Below are 19,872 nucleotides of genomic sequence, written 5' to 3' on the forward strand. Positions count from 1 at the left end.
CCACAACAAACTATAGTTCCCAGGGTTTTCCACGACTGTCAAAAGGGTGCAATAGTGCTTTAAATGTATGGTGTGGAATATGTGACCAAAATGTTGGAATAGATGAAAAGGTGTGACACTGTTTCCTGGACCTGCCTCTTTTGGGATAAGAGTTTGCAGACTTTGAAGTGAAGCTGTGCTCTCCCCTAACAAGTGGCACAGGGAAAAAGAAGTGACAATGCAGGAGGTTGAGAGTGGAAAGTGGAAAGAAAGTGTAGAGTGGAAAGAAATATCGCACACATTCAAAACTCAGGAAAACTTCATAATTCAGAATTTGGACCAAAGAAATAGTCTGAGGGCACATGATGCTGTTGGATCAACAGGGGCGGCCCAACATTAGGCAGAGGGAGGGTGTCTTAGGCAAGAAATGCTGCTAGAGCAGGAGAGGAGTGGCAAGGATTGCATGAAGTGGGGCTTTGGATTCCAACCCCTACCTAGGCCACAATCTCCACCCCTGCCTATATTATCTTCATCAGTCACCTGTAGTGTTTCCAGATGGATCTGGCCCTGCAAGGACATGGTTACTGGTACCAGTTACTCACAAGGAAGAAGAACAAAGGAAGCATATGGGAAGCACTGGAATTTGCTTTTGAAGTGCCCCCTGAAGATGCGGCAGAACGATAGCATTTACCTCCGTGTGGTAAAAATCTTCATCTGGTAATTCATGCATATAAATCATCTGGGGCCAGATCTACCACTAGACAGAGTGAGGCGGCTGCCTCGGGTGGCAGCTACTGAAGAGACAAGAGTGGTGGCAGGGTGACAAAGAACAGAGAGCTGTGTGTGTTGTGCACAAACTGGTGTGCACCTCCGCAGGTGCAATGGGGAATGCCTGTTCCTTCATCAGGGTTGAAACAAGATTTAACTGCCAGTCTGGTCAAATTGGAGAGAGAGAGAGAGAGAGAGAGAGAGAGAGAGAGAGAGAGAGAGAGAGTGCATGTGCCATCTTGTCCATCTGAGGGAGAAAAATACCTTGGGTCAAACCTGCAGGGAACTGTTTTTGAGAACATGTGTAAGCCAAGCTGTCTTGAGGGCTACCCTCACCACCTCCACCTTCATCATAACTGTCTGATTAGTTTTTGTTGTTGTTGTTGTTGTTTGGTGGTTTTTGTGTGTGAGATAACCGCATTCAGGAATCTCGCCACCTGCAGAGTTACAGAAGGATCTGTATCCTGCAAAAGCAGTGCGGCATGTGACTCAACAGGCCTGCCAACCAAGCGCAGTAAAGCAGGACCCAGGAATTTAGTCCTAGCTATGCTATGTAAGGGACAGTTGAACATTATATGTGGAAGAGATTCAACTGTTTTCCCGTCACACTCGCATAGCGGAGACACCAAACCCTTGGAAAATCTGTGGCTCAGCAGGTTTGATGGAAAAACATTGAACCTTGCACGAATAAATGCAAGTCGGTGTGGTACAGATGAAAGAGATGACATGTATGATGGAAGGCCAAGTGGTGGGGTTATTCCGTGATACCTGGGGGAGCAGACACCCCCACCCCTGGAGAGGTTGTGTTGATTTTCAATGTCTGCTAATCTTTGCTCGATAAGGCTTTTGGCTGAGCGTAGGTTCATCTTTAAGGAGTCCGCTGGGGAAATTCTGATGCTCAGAAGTTTGGCATGGATTTTTCCTACCCACGGGTTAACAAAGTCATCCCGCCAGAGGCACTGAAAGAGGTAATGGTTGGGAAGCCTATGCCAGCTGGACAGCCAATAGCCAAAGACTCGCTTCCAGATGACCGTCTCTAATGATACAATCCTTAACTCCAGATGTATGGCTGCATTGCTCACACACATGGGGAGTTTCAGGAGGCGACGGAGAAACTGATTCTGCAATGTCCCCAGCGATGTTAAATTGGACCCTGGGGCCCAGAGCGGGGCAGCATAACAGAGGGTGGAAACCACTTTTGCGTGGTACACCTTCAATGCAGAAGGGATGTGGGAGGCTCCGTCGACCGCAAAAAATTGGAGTAGAGTGTAAAGTATTGTTTTCCCTTTGTTCAGTAAATACTGTATCTGTGGCTTCCAGCTTAGGTTGTAGTGAAAAAAGACTCCCAGGTATTTAAATTTGAAAACCTGTTCTAATTGGACTCCATCTAACTTCCAGCTGTAAGTTTTCCGAGACCTGGTAAAGACCAGTACTTTAGATTTTCCATGATTAATTGTCAGGTGGTTGAGTTTGCAATAAGCTGCAAAAATCTTTAGAGCTCTGCATAAACTGACTCTAGAGTAGGAAAGGATCGCTGCATCGTCAGCATATAAGAGCAGAGGGCAGCGAAAATCAGCTAGGCGGGGGGCATGAATGTTGGCTTGAGACTCACTCAGAAAGAGCTTCATGTCGCTAATAAACAAGTTGAAGAGGAGTGGGGCCAAAATGCAGCCTTGGCGCACTCCTCTATTTATTGGGACCTCATTGGATAGGTTTCCCGCCGGTGTAAGTCTCACTCTAGCCGACGACCCGTGGTGTAATTGGGTTATAAGCCATAACAGCCTTCTATCTATGCCCCATCTCTCTAATTTCTTCCATAGACAGTTTCTTGGGATACTGTCGAAGGCGGCCTTTAAGTCTATGAAAGCAATACATAGGCGCCCCCGACTCGGGGCAGAATATTTTCTGGCAAGATGATACATAATTACCATATGGTCAGTGATCGAATAATTGTTCCTAAAGCCCGCTTGCTCGTGGCCAATCAAGTTTGAGTCGTATGCCCAATGGGACAGCTTAGACAACAAAAATTTTGCATAGATTTTCCCGATGATAGACAAAAGGCTGATGTTCCGATAGTTCTCTGGGTCAGCGGGGGAACCCTTTTTATGGACTGGTACGATCACGACCTCCTTCCATGACCTAGGGATAAGCCCCGTAGAATTAATTGCATCAAAGACTTTGGCCAGAATTTCAGCCCACCACCTCGGTTGCGCAACAATAGCCTCAGCAGGGACTAGATCCGGCCCAGGGGCTTTGCCCGTTTTCAGATCTAGTATCAAGTCCATTATCAGTTCTGGGTCGGTAGAGGGCCACAAAGGTAGATGGTCGGCTCGGAATTCCATGGGTGAGTTGGATTCCTCTGCCAAAGAGAAATATTTACTCAAGAATTGTTCCCATGTGGGCACAGGGATAATTGCCAGTGGGTACTTCCTTCCTCTTTTGTTTATCAGAGCCCAAAATTCCTGGGGTCTGCGGGATCTAGAGGCCACAATCAAGGCTCGCCAACGCTTTTGGTACCGCTCGCGTTTGGCCAGCTTTAAAGTCTGTTTGTATGCTCTTTTGGCTTGTAAATAGGAGGGTGGTAGAGCCTGGGCATTAGAGTTTTTGTATTCATTATAGATAGAATGAAGAAGGGATCTTGCTTGTTTGCAAGAGGTGTTAAACCAAGGGGCCCCAGTACTGCAATGCGCCACTTTCGCCTTTTGAGGAGGTGATGTAAAAAAAGTGGTAAGGTTTGTTATAAGAAGGTTAAAAAGTTTCAAAACCGAATTGAAATCTTGTAAATCAGTAGTTGATTGAGGTAGATAGGCAATGATTTCCCTATGAAAAAATTCCTGGTATTTTTGGGCCACAGCCTCCGACCATTTGATCCCTCTTATTTTGGTCGATGATGAGGTTTCCAGAAGGACTGAGTGTTTATAGTCCTTCTGGCACCGGAACAATGACAAAGTGGTCACTATTGGAAGGTGATCACTGAAATGTTGGTTTTCAACTTGGATGGAAAGTACATTAACGGCCAAATTTGCGGAGATCAAGAAGTAATCGATAACACTGTTTGATGCTAGTCCCAGATGAGTGAACTCCCCCGGTATGTCGGGGGGGAAGGTGCCGTTCAAGAAGACTAGATTCAGGCGAATGGCCATTTGGTAAAGGGTCACTCCTGCTTTGTTTACTCTGTTGTCCTTTGAAGTTCTAATTCTGGCATGTTCCAAGTCAAAGTTGTCCAAGCATGGGAGAGTCCACCATTTGGACTTCGTTAGTAGGTCCCAATTTGTGGCAATACGAGCATTAAAGTCTCCCCCAATTAAGGAGTACGAGTTAAGGCATTTGGTATGACATGACAATAGGTGATTTTCAAATGATTCCCATCTCCAATCAAGATCAGGTGCAGAGCCTTCAGGGGGGAGATAGACATTAGTAATTAGTAATGAGGACTTCCCTTCTGTGATCAGTCCAGATAGAGCAAAAGGCGGGGAAGCCCGTACCAGAGTGAGTTTGGCGTGAAGTTGGAGTGAGATCCCAATCAAAAGACCCCCTTTGGGGCGACCACCTTTCAAGGAAGGGGAGGCCGGAAGTGTTAGAAGATCGAAGCCGTCTATGGTAATCTCTTCCTCATCCCATGTTTCTTGGAATAGAATGATATTAAATGAACTTATGTACTTCCTGAATTCGGGATCTGATTTTTTGGTTCTCCAACCAGCAATGTTCCAGCTAAGTATCGATAATGTCAGATCCTTGTGCTGTCCCGGTAATTGTCACTTTGAGTTGTTTAATAGGTTCTTGAAGGTAGGAGAAATCAGTAATTTTAGTTTGTGCGGATAGGGTCTTCTTCTGTGTTGATCGAATCCATGATTTGGTAACATTAACAGGCAAGGAGGGCTTTGCCGGGGAGGAAGAATTAGGCAAAGTTAGTGAGGTCGGATGCTGTTCATTGAGGTGAGTAGTGGTAGGTCGTTGATGGGCTATACTAGTAGATCCGTCAGAGTTGTCAGTCTTAACGAGGGTAGCGCTAAGAGGTGTTCCAGCCATCACTTGTAGTTGCTGCGCAGATGGAGAAGAATTATCACGCAGATGTATAGAAGGACGTGAACGTGGGGATGGTGCATGCATAATCATTTCCTGGTGATCTTCAGACAGGGTAGATTCTAGCTCTGGCATTGAAGCAAAGGATTCATCAACTTCCATATTTTGATTGGACATAAGGTCTGAGACGGGAGTGTTGAGTTTATCGACTTCCTCCATGGTAGAATGGTGCTGTTGGTCAACAGGTGACTGCTGATTCAGATCAGTAGGGGGTAACAAAGTAGCGGGTTGAAAGCTTATCAAGGCATTTGATGGGGACGCTTTGTGGGACATGGAGCGCCTGCTCTCCTCTCTCGTCAGCATAGAGGGGTCCCCTTGCGATAAGAGTCTTTGTTTGAGTAGATCCAATCTGTCGAGAATAGCCTGCTGTTCTTCTGAAGGGAGTTTTCCATAAGAGGAGATAAGATTTCTCTCTTCAGGGATATTCCAATCTCCGCTTGCAATTGGATCATTCCTCAGCGTAGCTAGATGGACACTTGGGATCGCAGGTGGAACAGGGGGTACCCGGCTAGGTATTTTTTCCTTTATAATAGGAACAGAAGGAGGTAACGAGCATTCATTGCCGGTTAAGATGTTGGCAAAAAGAGGTTTGACACTCGTGTCCTTAAAGACTCTTGTTGTTACAATCTCCCAGGCTGCCAGCCGGTCTTTTTGTCTTGCAAGAAGATGTGGGATCCTTGCAGACTGGAAGGAGAGCATAAATTTCCTTGGCCAGGGCGTGGCAATTAGGGGTACTACAGATATAAGATCTATCTGGAAAAAAGGGATATTTAGCAAATCACGTAGGTACCGTTTAGCCATCCTCAGGTTATTCCATCTAAGTCTGGGGGCGTCGTGGTGTTCCCCTTCTGTTGCTAGATGTATTGGTTTTTTATGCTTCTGTGCTTTTATGTTTGTACATATTTTATGGGCTAATAGCCGTAAATAAATTTGAATTTGAATTTGACACCTCCACCTTCAGTTGGCAACACTAGGAAGAATCCTGCACCCATATGTCTCCTGATTGTGTATAGTTTGTGCCTCCCCTGTTATTAGTATTAGTATATTGCCCTGTACTCACAGGTCTCAGGGCAGCTCACAACAAAAAAACCACAATATAAAAACACAAAATACGTAATACAAATAAAAACAAGAACAACTCAATAATCTCCACCCTCCCCAAGACATTTTAAAAGGGCATTGGATGCCAATCAGCTGAAGGCTTGGTTAAAGAGGAACTTTTTTTGCCTGGCGCCTAAAGGTGTATAATGAAGGTGACAGCCAAACCACAAATGGGGAGATTCCAATTGTCCTAATCTGCATCAGAGATGGGTAGGGGACCAGTGTAGATGCCATGGATGCAAAGTAATTAAAGATGTGTGTATTTCATACATTTAAGGCACATAACTTCCCACCAAGAACCCTGGGAACTGTGGTTTAGTCCTCTGAGAGCTATGACTCCCAGCTCCTTTAATTGCAGTTCCTAGGATTGGAGGGGGGTGTCTGTGAGTGTATGGTGTGTACACAGCATAAATTGCTTCTTCGTTTCATATTTGGATGTTTTTTTTTTTACCATCCAGGGAAATAACAGATATAAGAAGCATTTTACAAGAAGAAAAAACCCAAACAGCTCTGTATTGATGACATGAGAGATGGCAAACAGAAGGTAGACAGGTTTTCAGGGCTTACACCCCTTCACCCACTCACGCAGGTCTTGCTTTTCACAGTGCTTTTTCCACTCCTTCCTGCAGAAGGCAAATTGGAGAAAGAAGAAGTCTGTTACCACAATGGCTATTCCTAAGGACAATTTTTCATGCATAGGGATCATAGCATTTTCTCAGACTACAATGCAGTTGCAGAACAAAGGGATTAAACCATAATCCATCATGGAATTAAGCATGGTTCAAGCCACTAAATTCAAGAGAATTCTAGGCGCAATTCCAGCAAAGCACACTTACTAAGGGGTAAGTAGTGCTGGACTGACTGGGTAAACATTACTTTCTGAATAAACATTCATAGGAACTGGTGGCAGGTGCGCGCGCGCGCACACACACACACACACACACACCCCAGCAAGGCCGTTTGGTGATTTTTATAATGGATCTTGGACTGCACCATTAATTCATAATGTGCCATTTACACTGAAGGCTCCTGGCTTCCACCTACTGCTCAGTGCACAAGGGGTGTTCCCAGGATACACTGGGATTATCAGGTGCAAATTAGAGGAAGAGTCCTGGGCATTTAACAGTTATGAACAGGTGATAACTTTGGCAAGTGAAGCTTCTTTTGTCACTGCATAACAATACCTGCCAAATTTCACCTACACAGCTATTCAGAAATGGTCTGTGGTTTGCCCTGTTCTCCTTAACATCCAAGTGAGAAGGCTTCCCCCATTAAGTTGGGTTTGTGCTAACATGACATCCTCACACCAGTGGCATTTTAGCTTGTGATTCCTCAGGACAGCGATCTGCGCTATTTGTCTTACGTTTTGTTCTCTATGTGTTGAAAATATTGCACAAATAAATGCAACCAAACCACTCAAATACACAAGAATTCCTGCATGTGTTAAGGGTTAACCATCTGCATCTCTATGACATGGTTACCAAGTTTTTTCTGCCAGGGAGCCTATGCCTTTAGCTTCCGCGTAGTAAGTTAGAAATCAGCAGCTGTGGGACGGCAATTCAGTGATAGAGAAAGCTTCAGCTATGGATTCCTGCCTGTTTCCAGGTTGTGAAAGGCACTAACGGGGGTGATAAGACTAGGCAACTCTACGAACTGCTTTCCTTGGATGCCTCTGACTTAGGCAGCAATATCCAGCATCCCTTCCCCACAGGTTCCTCTTCATCCTGGAGAAGAGTGACTAGTGGGGTGCCACAGGGTTCTGTCTTGGGCCCGCTCTTATTCAACATCTTTATCAACGACTTGGATGATGGACTCAAGGGCATCCTGATCAAATTTGCAGATGACACCAAACTGGGAGGGGTGGCTAACACCCCAGAGGACAGGATCACACTTCAAAACGACCTTGACAGATTAGAGAACTGGGCCAAAACAAACAGGATGAATTTTAACAGGGAGAAATGTAAAGTATTGCACTTGGGCAAAAAAAATGAGAGGCACAAATACAAGATGGGTGACACCTGGCTTGAGAGCAGTACATGTGAAAAGGATCTAGGAGTCTTGGTTGACCACAAACTTGACATGAGCCAACAGTGTGACGCGGCAGCTAAAAAAGCCAATGCAGTTCTGGGCTGCATCAATAGGAGTATAGCATCTAGATCAAGGGAAGTAATAGTGCCACTGTATTCTGTTCTGGTCAGACCTCACCTGGAGTACTGTGTCCAGTTCTGGGCACCACAGTTCAAGAAGGACACTGACAAACTGTAACATGTCCAGAGGAGGGCAACCAAAATGGTCAAAGGCCTGGAAATGATGCCTTATGAGGAACGACTAAGGGAGCTGGGCATGTTTAGCCTGGAGAAGAGGAGGTTAAGGGGTGATATGATAGCCATGTTCAAATATATAAAAGGATGTCACATAGAGGAGGGAGAAAGGTTGTTTTCTGCTGCTCCAGAGAAGCGGACACGGAGCAATGGCTCCAAACTACAAGAAAGAAGATTCCACTAAACATTAGGAAGAACTTCCTGACAGTAAGAGCTGTTCGACAGTGGGATTTGCTGCCAAGGAGTGTGGTGGAGTCTCCTTCTTCGGAGGTCTTTAAGCAGAGGCTTGACAACCATATGTCAGGAGTGCTCTGATGGTGTTTCCTGCTTAGCAGGGGGTTGGACTCGATGGCCCTTGTGGTCTCTTCCAACTCTATGATTCTATGATTCTAGGTGGGCGGGGTTTGCGGCACCGAGCGGGGCTCACCTGGGTGGGTGCCACCCACCTGCTTGAGCTGGCCTTTGACCCACCCTCGGCCAGGGAGGACGATGGATGGCCGGCTGGGGGTGGGCCTAAGGCCAAAAGAAAAGAGGCTGACTCCTTGGCTCAAGCCTCTTTTGCTGTTCTTCCTTCGAGGATCACCCACCCACCCTCCCTCAAATTAATAATTTCTTCTTTAATCTTTCATCTTTATCGTTGCAATCCTTCCCCAAAATGAGAATTTCATTCTACCCCACACCTCCAGGTCTTCTCCCCCCCCCGCCAGCCCCACAAACTCGGGGGACAGCGGGGCAAGCCGCTGCCCCACGAAGGCTAGAGAGGCTGTCCCTGAAGGCAGAAGGGGGAGACGGAGCGCTCCGTCTCCCTCTTCTAGCTTGGGGATGGCTGCGCAAACCTGGGGGGGGGGAAATAAATTGTTTGATTTCCCCCCCAAAAAAACTAGGTGCGTCCTATAGGGCGAAAAATACGGTAAATGAAATGTTTAAAAAAGAGGTTTTAGAGAGGGGATATTCTGAAAAAGAATCTAGATTTCAACAAGAAATCTTAAACAATGAAGTGAAAATTTTACCTAAAATGTATAAAATATTGTTGGAATGGAATACTGTGGACGAAGAGGTTAAATCTGTTATGATTAGTTGGGCTAGAGATTTCGGATATAATATTGAATTTGAGAAATGGACTAAATTATGGAAGGATGGGTTAAAGTTTACAGCTTGTACAACGATTAAGGAAAATGTTATGAAGATGTTATATAGATGGTATATAACACCAGTAAAACTGGGTAAAATGTATAAAGTGTGTAATAAATGTTGGAAGTGTAAGGAGACAGAAGGAACATTTTACCATATGTGGTGGGAATGTAAGATGGTAAAAAGCTTCTGGGAGATGATCTATAATGAGTTAAAGAAAATGCTGAAATATACTTTTGTTAAAAAACCAGAAGCTCTCTTGTTGGGAATACTGGATAATGAAATTAGTAAAAAAGATGTGAAATTAGTTTTGTATGCAGTAACAGCAGCCAGAATTTTGCTGGCACAGAAATGGAAACAGGAAGAGATGCCCACGAAAGAAGAATGGAGGATAAAACTGATGGAATATGCAGAAATGGACAGATTGACGGGGAGAATTAGGAACCAATGTGACCAGAGATTCTCCGAGGACTGGAAGAAATTTACAGAGTATATCAAAAATTTCTGTGATGAGCAAATAATGTTCGTTGGCTTTCAAGAAGCTCTGTGAAATTACTGTTAGAAATATTGTTTAAAAAATATGATGTGATTAAGAGTATTTGAGTGCAATATAATATTGGGAAATGTGAGACGAGGATAAAAAATAAATGGAAAATTATCAGACAAGCTGAGGGAAGTTCTGGAAAAAAGGGTTTAAGTTAAAAATGGATGTATAATTTTGTAAAAATGTTTTTTTTATGGAAAATCTAATAAAAAATATTTATTTAAAAAAGCAAATTAATAATTTCTTGCTTATTAATTCCAGCCTAGGTCAGCGATCTTCAATTTAATGATTCTTTCTTTACAGGCTAATACTTTGCATTCCAGGTCAGCGGGCGCTGCTGCGGTTGTAAGATGGTTGCTGTATTCAGAACCGGGAAGGAATTTTCCCTGCATTGGCAGGTTTCGCCTTCCCCGTAGCAATTTCGTCACAACTTTGGCGGTTTTTAGGCCTTGGCAAGGTAGCCTTTAGTCTAACATCAAGTTGGGGGGGGATGCATTCATGCTCCCTCCCCATGCGGCGGCGCTTGCAGGGCCCGTTAAAGGGCAAAAACCGGGAGTCCCTGGCCCTAGAGCGGCGGTGTGTAGGTCAAACTCCCGGGACGAGGTCGGTGGAAGGGCATGCTGTGTAAGTTTGCGCTTTCCAATCCCCTCTCACTGGGACTCAACTGCCTGCATATCCTCAGCCAGGCGGGCTGAGAGGGTTACCTGCCAAGGCCTGTGCCAAGTTTCCCACTTCTGAAGTTCAATAAAGTTGTGGCCAATTTGAATCCATACTCTGGTCTCTTGTCTCATCATTTGGGATAATGGGGTAGGCACCACAGACAGGGTTTAGCGCATGTGCCCGCAAGCAGGAAAACATAAAGTGAGCTTCTTTACTCCATTAGAGATCCAGCTTGTTTGAAGCCAAATGATTGATCCAGCACTGAAATATGACAGTTTATTAGATCAAGCAGGGGAACCAATGCTGTTGGACTCTGGGTCCCATCAACCCTAGCCAGAAAGACAAATGGCCAGGATTATGGGAGTTAGTGTCCCAGCAGCTTTTAGAGGCACACAGGACCCCCATGTCTGACTTGGATTTTTTAGTGATAAATAAATCAAAGCAGGCCTGGCTTCTGTGCCTTTAACAGCAGCCTGACACACATAAATTAAGGGCAGGGAGAAGATGTTCCTGTCATAAACTGATAGGAGAAATGCCACCTGTTTGAGACCAGCATGTAAGGCTGTTATAAAAAGCAGTGGGGGGTGTCTGTCAAGACTATTTCAGCAGGAAAGAGAAATACAGCTACAGAGAGAGCAGATTGGTTTTGGTAACACTGGAACAACCAGGTGAGGGAGGTGTTTGCAGAGTTAGCCCCTAGAGGGCATTCAGCTGGGGGGGGGGCAGAAGATGCTCTCATACCAGGTCCCCATGCCTTGGGGGTCTTTCACAATCCTCTTGACACATAAAATATCATCGTGAATATCGGTATTCAATAAATCTAGAAAAGAGAAAGAAAATGTATCAACGGAAGGGAAAGTCGGTGATTATCACAGGGTTAGAATAAACTAAAAGACAAACTTAAGGCAAATTGCAGAATCAAATCTCCCTAGGATTGCCACCTCTAACGACATCCTTTAGCAACCCCCATGTAGCAGGAATGGAAGCAGCCCACTTAATCTCTCCCCATTCCTCTCATCAACAAGGGTGGGGGTCAGGGGTGCCAACTTGAATAAAATATTGGGGGGCCTTGGTAACTCTGCCCTGCATAACCGATCACATGATGCGACACATGCACACCATTTGAATGGCAATACCCAGTGCAAGTAGATAAATAAGTACCGCTCCAGCGGGAAGGTAAACGGCATTTCCGTGCGCTGCTTTGGTTCACCAGAAGTGGCTTAGTCATGCTGAGCACATGACCCAGAAAAACTGTCTGCAGACAAATGTTGGCTCCCTTGACCAGTAAAGCGAGATGAGGGCCGCAACCCCAGAGTCGTCCACGACTGGACTTAATGGTCAGGGGTCCCTTTACCTTTACTCTATCTGAATGGGGGAGCTGCTTTTAGATAAAATTGCTGAAACAGCAAAGCTGACTGTGTGGATGTAAAAATCAGGGACAGGACACTTTGCCCAGTTCCATCACAATGGCTAAAACGCTTTGTTACTAAAGATGGACAAATCTGTCAGTCTTCCATTTGCTTCCATGCTTAAATTCAGTTCTCCGCATTTCCACAACATTATGCAATCATCACCACCACCATCATCATCCTTGTGAAAATCTGCCAGCATTTTAGTGCTTTAAGGGTTGTTGTTAGGTATTGCAATTAGATTATGAAGCACTTGTAATGAGCGCTTGAAAGCACATTACAAAATATTAGGCACTTGATCAGCTGCTAAGGTATTAGCAGCCAGCAGGTGGTGCTGTTGTAACATACCTTTCTTACCTGAGCAAGGCAATTGTTGATGGATGTTACAGATAGGTAGCCATGTTGGTCTGCCATAGTCAAAACAAAATAAAAAAATTCCTTCCAGTAGCACCTTAAAGACCAACTAAGTTAGTTCTTGGTATGAGCTTTCGTGTGCATGCACACATGTGTATCTGAAGAAGTGTGCATGCACACGAAAGCTCATACCAAGAACTAACTTAGTTGGTCTTTAAGGTACTACTGGAAGGAATTTTTTTATTTTGTTTTGTTGATGGATGTAATTGCTGAAATGGCAAACCTCACAGTCTGCATGTAAAAATTAGGGACAGGACAGTTTGACTAGTTCCAATGTAAAAACACTTGAATACAAAACAAATAGTCGGGGGTTTTGGAATGGGAAAAGCTCAGCTTTTGCTCCTGCATTATCCTTGAACCAGCTGCCAGTCTTTTGCAGCCTGTGAACTCTTATGAAATGGCTTACTAACATTCTGAACAAGAGTAAGATATCCTTTAAAAAAAGAGAGACCATATTCTGCCTGCATTTTTGAGCTGGATGATTATGTTTCGCTGTATTGGCATTTTAAATACAACAAAATTAATTTATATTTTTGAGCTGCATTGTTGTGTTTGGAGGGATCAACATTTTAACATAAAAATATGAATTCAGCAATGTGTTATTACTGACAAGACTAAAAATGTGCTTACTAACCTAAGAGGTATAATGCTATTAAATCAAGCTCTGTTTTAATTTGAAAATATAAAACAAAAAAGTCAGGAAAGGCCAGTAGCATGTATCCCAAGTACTGGGAGGCTGTGACCTTCCAAGTTTTTGCTTCAATCATCCCTCACCATTGGCCATGTTGGGTTGGGCTGGTGGTAGCTTGAACAACATCTGGATAGCACCAGGTTCTGCACCTCTAACATAGCATTTAGCAAGCTGTTCCATTTTCTGCAGCACCCCACCATTTTGCCTGTCCCCTCCAGCACAGTGCCACCTGTAGTGGAGGGAGGCAGGAAGGAACTCACCTGCACAAGACATGGAGCAAAGGTTCTCTGAAAGGGTACCTTCATCTTTACACCACCAGCCATTGTTGATATGGAAGATGCCATAGTCTTTAGTGCCATCCTTGCGCCTGTCAACAGCCTCTGTGTCAAAGCCAGTCTCAAAAAACGACATGCAGATCCCTTCAGGGAGAAGAATGGAAGTTACACTCTGTAGTAGCGGCCAATTTATTGCAGATTACTAAAATATAAATCACGTTTCAAAAGACCACCAAATCGCTACAAACTTTAATCGGATTTTCATTGGATTGAAGTTTACTCTGATCTAGCACTAAATTATTAGAGAGTTTTTTGGGGAAAGTGGTGAGGCAAAGCAGAACAGCCTAGAAAGCATGAGACAAGCGGAAAACCGCCCAAACAGAAGTGTGCACAAGCCCTCAGCCAAAATCTGCCCTTTCAGCTCAAAAACCGAGTTGCACATCTTCCGGGATGTGCTGCCGGGTGAATCAGTTGACGTGTGCTGTAATCTCACCCCCCAAAAACACTTTTTTTAGGGTGCAAGAGTGCAGCTCCCAAAATGGCCACCATGATCTCGTGTGAAAAAACAGGATGTCCCATTTTTTTCTGAGGCACTTGGTGAGTATGAAGTCTTAGTTCCTCAAATACATGTAGGGAAGGAGACATTTGCTATTTTTTCTTTCACTACAGCACATTTTACAAATCATACAAGAATCCTCCAAATCTGGGGGAAGACAAGTCTTTACCAAGCCTCCAGGTTTCCCTCATGATTGTCCTGTCAGGTCAGGGCCCAGTGGGAGCCTCCCCCCCTCCTCAGGTGAAAAGCAGGTCAACTGTGGCTAGGAGATCTGGGGGTGTGGGGGGGGTGTGTGTGTGTGTGTGTGTGTGAAGACCGGCATGTCCCAAGATAAATTTGGTGACTGAGGCAGCAAGTAACCTGAGGCACCATCTGTCAGGAATTTTCCCTGCAAGAGGTCCTCTAATGCACAGGTGGAAAACTTGCAATTCCCCAGACATTGTTGCACATCAACTGCTATCCATCCCTGCTCATTGGTCTTTGGCTGGCTGAAGCTGAGGAGTCAGGAGTGCAACATCATCTAGAGGACAACAGGTTCTTCAGCCCTGCTGTAATGTAATTGGGCTATGACCTGTAGCTCAGACCTCAGGAACATGTTTTATTCCTGGAAAAAGCAGGGAAAGACACAGAGGAAGCCTGAGAGGATATCTGTGGGAACTGGTGAAGCACTGATTGCAACTTAAGAGGTGAAGAAAGTTCCATCTAGAAATTTGGAAACAAAGGTAGCTCTCAGATTGCTTTTCTTTAAGGGGAAAAAAGGTGCAGGTGCTGTGGACCTTTGAGTACCCCCAGAAAAAAGCACTGCTTTTATGTGCTGTCAAGTGACTCTATGGAAAAAACCCGGTCTGTGTTCAAATTCAGTGTTAAATAGACAATTTTCCTGGGTTATCATCATCATCATCATTATTTTATTTATACCCCACCTATCTGGCTGGGTTTCCCAACCACTCTGGGAGGCTTCCAACAGAACACTAAAAACAGAATAAAACTTCAAACATTAAAAACTTCCCTAAACAGGGCTGCCTTCAGATGTCTTCTAAAAGTCAGAGAGTTGTTTATTTCCTTGACATCTGATGGGAGGGTGTTTCACAAGGCAGGTGCCACTACCAAGAAGGCTCTCTGCCTGGTTCTCACAGTGAGGGAATTGCCAGAAGGCCCTTGGCGCTGGACCTCAGTGTCTTGGCTGAACAATGGGGATGGAGACGCTCCTTTGGGGATACTGGGCTAAGGCCGTTTAGGGCGTTAAAGGTCAGCACCAACACTCTGAATGTGGCAATGGCGGGGGGAGTGCTCAGACACAGACTAGGAAAGCTTGGAACTGTGCCTAGAAAGAGCAGGGCAAAAGGCAAGTGTGGATGAGCCCTGTGTCAGATCTGTGTACCTTCCATTTGTGTAATAGAAATCTGCTTCCAGAGAGGATCATCTCATGTTGCCTTATGGCAATGCTGGCTCAGAGCAAGAATGGGAAGTAGAGAAGCATTCATTCATTCATTCATTCATTCATTCATTCATTAGGTCTTCAGATAATGGAGTGCTTTGCGGAAGCATTCATAAGAAGGAAGCTGGGACAGGTTTTAGGCCAAAGCAAATAAATTGCCACCCTCTCATGGACGTAGAGACAAGGAAATGGTGTCTGGAAAGACCATGGTTGTTATCTCACTCCTTCCTCCCCACAACATTTGAAGTATGCTCTGTGTTGAGAAGCTACACTCACAGTTGGCCAGGCTGTACCCCTCATATCCATCCAGTCCGCTAACTTTCAGCACGTGGTACAACTCGCAGCGACCAAAGATCTTGGCTTGCGCAGTGACTGCAAAGCAGGTGAGGAGGAGGGTCTGTAATAAGTGGATCATCGTCTTAGCTGCTTAAATGTGATGGGAGGGAGTTGACAAAACCTCAGAAGTTAACTCCTTTAGGGGGAAGCAGAAAAACAGGAAGGTTGGCTCAAACAGGGGACAAGAGACATAATGTTTTAAGAGTGACAGAGGTTGGAAACACCCCTGCCCTCTCAAAATAATACATTTTTTCTGCCCTGGGCAATCTCTGGGTAGGTTTTTCAGCATTGTTCAGTTTGTACCAGAAAAATGCCAGCTGGAATGAACACTTTTTGGCTAGTACCAATCACCCCCCAACACATTCCTTGGGATATTTATGAGGGATGAAGATATATACTGTGTGTATAAATGCCCATTTGAAGCTCTAAATCAACAGGGATGGGGAAACTGTTCTTGGACTCCAACTCCAATAATCTCGTAGCATTGGTCATGCTGGCTGAGGCTGACGGGAGCTGGAGTCCAACATCTGCAATAATAATAACAATAATAATAATAATAATTTATTATTTGTACCTCGCCCATCCTGTGGGTTAAACCACAGAGCCTAGGACTTGCCGATCAGAAGGTCGGCGGTTCGAATCCCTGCAACGGGGTGAGCTCGTTGCTCGGTCCCTGCTCCTGCCCACCTAGCAGTTCGAAAGCACGTCAAAGTGCAAGCAGATAAATAGGTACCGCTCTGGCGGGAAGGTAAACGGTGTTTCAGTGCGCTGCTCTGGTTCGCCAGAAGCGGCTTAGTCATGCTGGCCGCATGACCCGGAAGCTGTACGCCGGCTCCCTCGGCCAATAAAGAGAGATGAGCGCTGCAACCCCAGAGTCGGCCACGTCTGGACCTAATGGTCAGGGGTCCCTTTACCTTTACCCCGCCCATCTGGCTGGGCCTCCCCAGCCACTCTGGGCGGCTTCCAATAAAGATTAAAAATACAAGGGCACACATTCCCCATCCCTACTTTAAACAAAAGGAGATGGTTGGGCTGAAGTACAAGGCTTTTCATCTATCTTTCCCTGACCCTTCAAATGAGTCTGGCTCTCAGTCTCTTCCTTTGAGGTAGTAGGGAGAGAGCTGCATGTTATGTCAAAGGTAAGCTAAGGCAAGGCACAGAGAAGCTGTCAGCTTTACCAAGTGTGCAATGTGCTTAGCCAAAATCAACCTTGTGATTTTGAGTTGGAAATACATCAGTATATAACTGTCCACCTTCCACTCATCCACATTATTTGAACACAAACAATGCCCTCCCATGAGGAACTGCATTCACAAATGGCCTGGCTTTGATCTTAGGAACACAGACTCCCAATCTCATGTTACTTGTATAGTATGAATGTGGAGATGAAGTTTCTTTTTGCAGAGGAAAAGCATCAGGTGGGAGGAGGCCTGATTCACCCTTCCCCTAGGCACTACTTTACTCCTACTCCTTACTCCTACTCCTTTCTTTTCCCAGCTTCATCAAAGGCAAAAAAAACAGCACAGCTGGAAGAAGAGTCTGAGGGAGAAAGTGGTAGGATTAGATATCACCCCTCCCACCTACTGCTTCTCCCCTTTCAGATGCTTCCTCTGTTGGTTAGGACAGAGCCCGGCTTTGCCAATATAATGTGTATTTCTAGAATGAGATAATGTGATGCTTGGTGATAGTGGGATGGCTTCAGAAACTGGGCAGCAGTGAAAGTCAACAGTGAGGAGTCATCTGACAATAAGGCAAGATCTGAGACCAGGCTGAGCCACAGGAGGAGAACTGGCCGTGACAACTGTCTTCAAGGCACCCATTACTATCTCATACACCAATAGCTCATGTGACACCATGAAAAAGGCAGGAGCCTAAGATCACAGCCTTTCTAGCAAGTGGATGCTATGAGTCAGTACAAAGCTGCCAAAAACTAAAAGATAAGCAGTGCAATATGTACATTTGGCAATAAGTTGCCAAGTAATTTAAGACCATTTCAAGGAAAGAAATACCATATTTTTTGCTCTATAAGACTCACTTTTTCCCTCCTAAAAAGTAAGGGGAAATGTGTGTGCGTCTTATGGAGTGAGTGCAGACTGCGCAGCTATCCCAGAAGCCAGAACAGCAAGAGGGATTGCTGCTTTCACTGCGCAGTGATCCCTCTTGCTGTTCTGGCTTCTGAGATTCAGAATATATTTTTTCTTGTTTTCCTCCTCCAAAAACTAGGTGCGTCTTGTGGTCTGGTGCGTCTTATAGAGCGAAAAATACGGTACAAAGCATCCAGCCTTTGCTGCTCATTTCAGGGCATTTGGATTCATTGGCTTAGGAACCCAAATGGTGCCAGATCAGTGGATGTAGCAGGTGGAAAGGAGGATGCGGAACCTTCTGCCCCTACTTTTCCCTTGAAAACCTCCCTGCACCATGAAACAAATATACCTTTGGAATCCCGCCCAGGGTAAAAGCATCTGGCAGAGGAAGTAGCCAGGGGAAATCAGAGCGTAGGGGCAGGGTTAGGCAGCACCTGCCCACCCCATCTGTGAGGTGAGTCACAACCTCCCTTGCTGCTTTTCAGCTTGTAGATGACAAGCCCAGGTTCCCACACCCAGCCCTACTGCCAGCCACATGTTGCAAGGCCCAGATTAATCAGGCAGGATACTACCTGAACTTTTCTTCCCTAGATCTTCCACAGGGAAAAGAAGCTAACAAAATGGCTAAGCCTAGCAGGTAACTCTACTGATCTCTATTTATTATTTTTGGTTTGAACATATATTTTACGGAAAAAGACGGGGGATATTTTAAATAGCTACATATATAATAAATGAAAACAAATACAAACTCTGGAATGGAATGCCCCAAAGGTCTGTGATTCTGAACCAGTCTGGAATCCTTATGCCCCATCCAGTTCCCAGTTTCTGTGTCCAGAACTTGCTCAAGTGACTACTTCATATTCCACCAGAGGACAGGGATGGCTAGCTCCAGAGGGTAGCAAGGGTGGGCATCTGCTGGGAACCCAAGACCAGCAAGGGGCCCATTGCCCCCATTTACATTATGAGCACCCAAAATACTGGTGGTAGTGTGTGGGAATTCCTGTTCTGTGCAGCTTAAGGGGGTCCACTGAAGGTACATTTCTGGAAGACACAAACCCCTTAAATCCTGGGAGAGGAATAGATATAAGTGGCAGCAATATTCCCAACAAGATTAATAATAATAATAATAATAATAATAATAATAATAATAATAATAATAATAATTTATACCCCGCCCTCCCCAGCCAAGACCGGGCTCAGGCGGCTAACACCAAATATAAAAACAATTGATTAGAATACCATGAATTTTAAGAGCGTTTGTTGGAATTGCTCTCTTTTCTTATGCATTGTAAAATGAAGACAAATATCAGAGATGTGGTTGCCCTCTCTAAATGACATGCTTCCCCTCAAACTTTCCAGCAGATGGAGCTGCAGGGCAGCTTCCAGAAAGCAAAAACTAGTTACTGTTCCCAAGTCCCACCTAGGTATCCCCATCACCCTGTTCAGCTCACGGTTTGCAAGAAGAGGATGAGATCCTGTCAAGCTGGCCAGGGAAGCACGGATGTCCTTCTTCACAAGGGGAAAAGCAGAGTGGCTTTTGCATGGAAGCTGCTGCATTCAGGTTCTGACCCCTCTTCCTCTTCCATTTAGAACTTTTGAGGAATTCCAGAACTTCCTGAAAACTGACTATGAGATCATTTCATCTGAGGACACAGGAGGCCAAGCCAAAGGCACTGTTTACCACAAAGAGCACCTTCAGGTGCAAAGAGCAGGCAGGGCAGGAGTGGCGGGGGATGGGGGGTGCTCCACAGGAAAATATTGTGGGCCCCAATCCAGATCTAGTTGCTTTGTCTTTAAAATTAAGCATGCTGCTAAAAAGAGTCTGAAGGTGTTTTGGCTATTAGATCACAAAGCTAGCTGCCAGTCATATATGTTAATAATAGTAATAATGATAATAATTTTTATTTATACTCCGTCCTCCCCAGCCAGAGCCAGGCTCAGGGTGGCTAACACCAGTAAAATTACAATAAAAGCATAATAGGGGGGGGGGGACAAACCAATTTAAAATACAGATTAAAATGCAATTTAAAATGCAGCCTCATTTTATAAGTAGCCCATAAATCAAAACCCTAAGGGGAAGGA

At 44.9% G+C, this 19,872-nt stretch overlaps 1 protein-coding gene across 2 annotated transcripts; it reads right to left on the bottom strand.

The window, feature by feature from the left end:
- Positions 1 to 6,412: 6,412 nt before the first annotated feature.
- LOC307206764 (lysozyme C, milk isozyme-like) lies at positions 6,413 to 19,338 on the bottom strand. 2 transcript variants are annotated; one of them, XM_079960169.1, is made up of 5 exons: positions 19,242 to 19,338; positions 15,647 to 15,842; positions 13,362 to 13,520; positions 11,329 to 11,407; positions 6,413 to 6,554 (listed from the first exon to the last, which is right to left on the bottom strand). In XM_079960169.1, the coding sequence occupies exons 2-5, from the start codon at positions 15,783 to 15,785 to the stop codon at positions 6,488 to 6,490; spliced, it is 444 nt and encodes a 147-aa protein (XP_079816295.1). In that variant the 5' UTR covers positions 15,786 to 15,842; positions 19,242 to 19,338; the 3' UTR covers positions 6,413 to 6,487. The 2 variants fall into 2 exon arrangements, with proteins under 2 accessions (XP_079816295.1, XP_079816296.1); XM_079960170.1 differs by having other exon boundaries at positions 19,211 to 19,338.
- Positions 19,339 to 19,872: the final 534 nt, after the last annotated feature.

The sequence above is a fragment of the Podarcis cretensis genome (assembly GCF_951804945.1).
Source record: "Podarcis cretensis genome assembly, chromosome: 17".
NCBI lineage: Eukaryota > Metazoa > Chordata > Lepidosauria > Squamata > Lacertidae > Podarcis > Podarcis cretensis.

Bases quoted from the DNA above. Each gene is read 5' to 3' on its own strand.
- LOC307206764 (XM_079960169.1), bottom strand. From the start codon at position 15,785: ATGATCCACTTATTACAGACCCTCCTCCTCACCTGCTTTGCAGTCACT. The intron at 13,521-15,646 runs GTGAGTGTAGCT...TTCTCCCTGAAG, and splicing joins GGGGTACAGCCTGGCCAACT to GGATCTGCATGTCGTTTTTT. The intron at 6,555-11,328 runs GTATGAGAGCAT...TGCCTTCTGCAG, and splicing joins CCCCAAGGCATGGGGACCTG to GAAGGAGTGGAAAAAGCACT.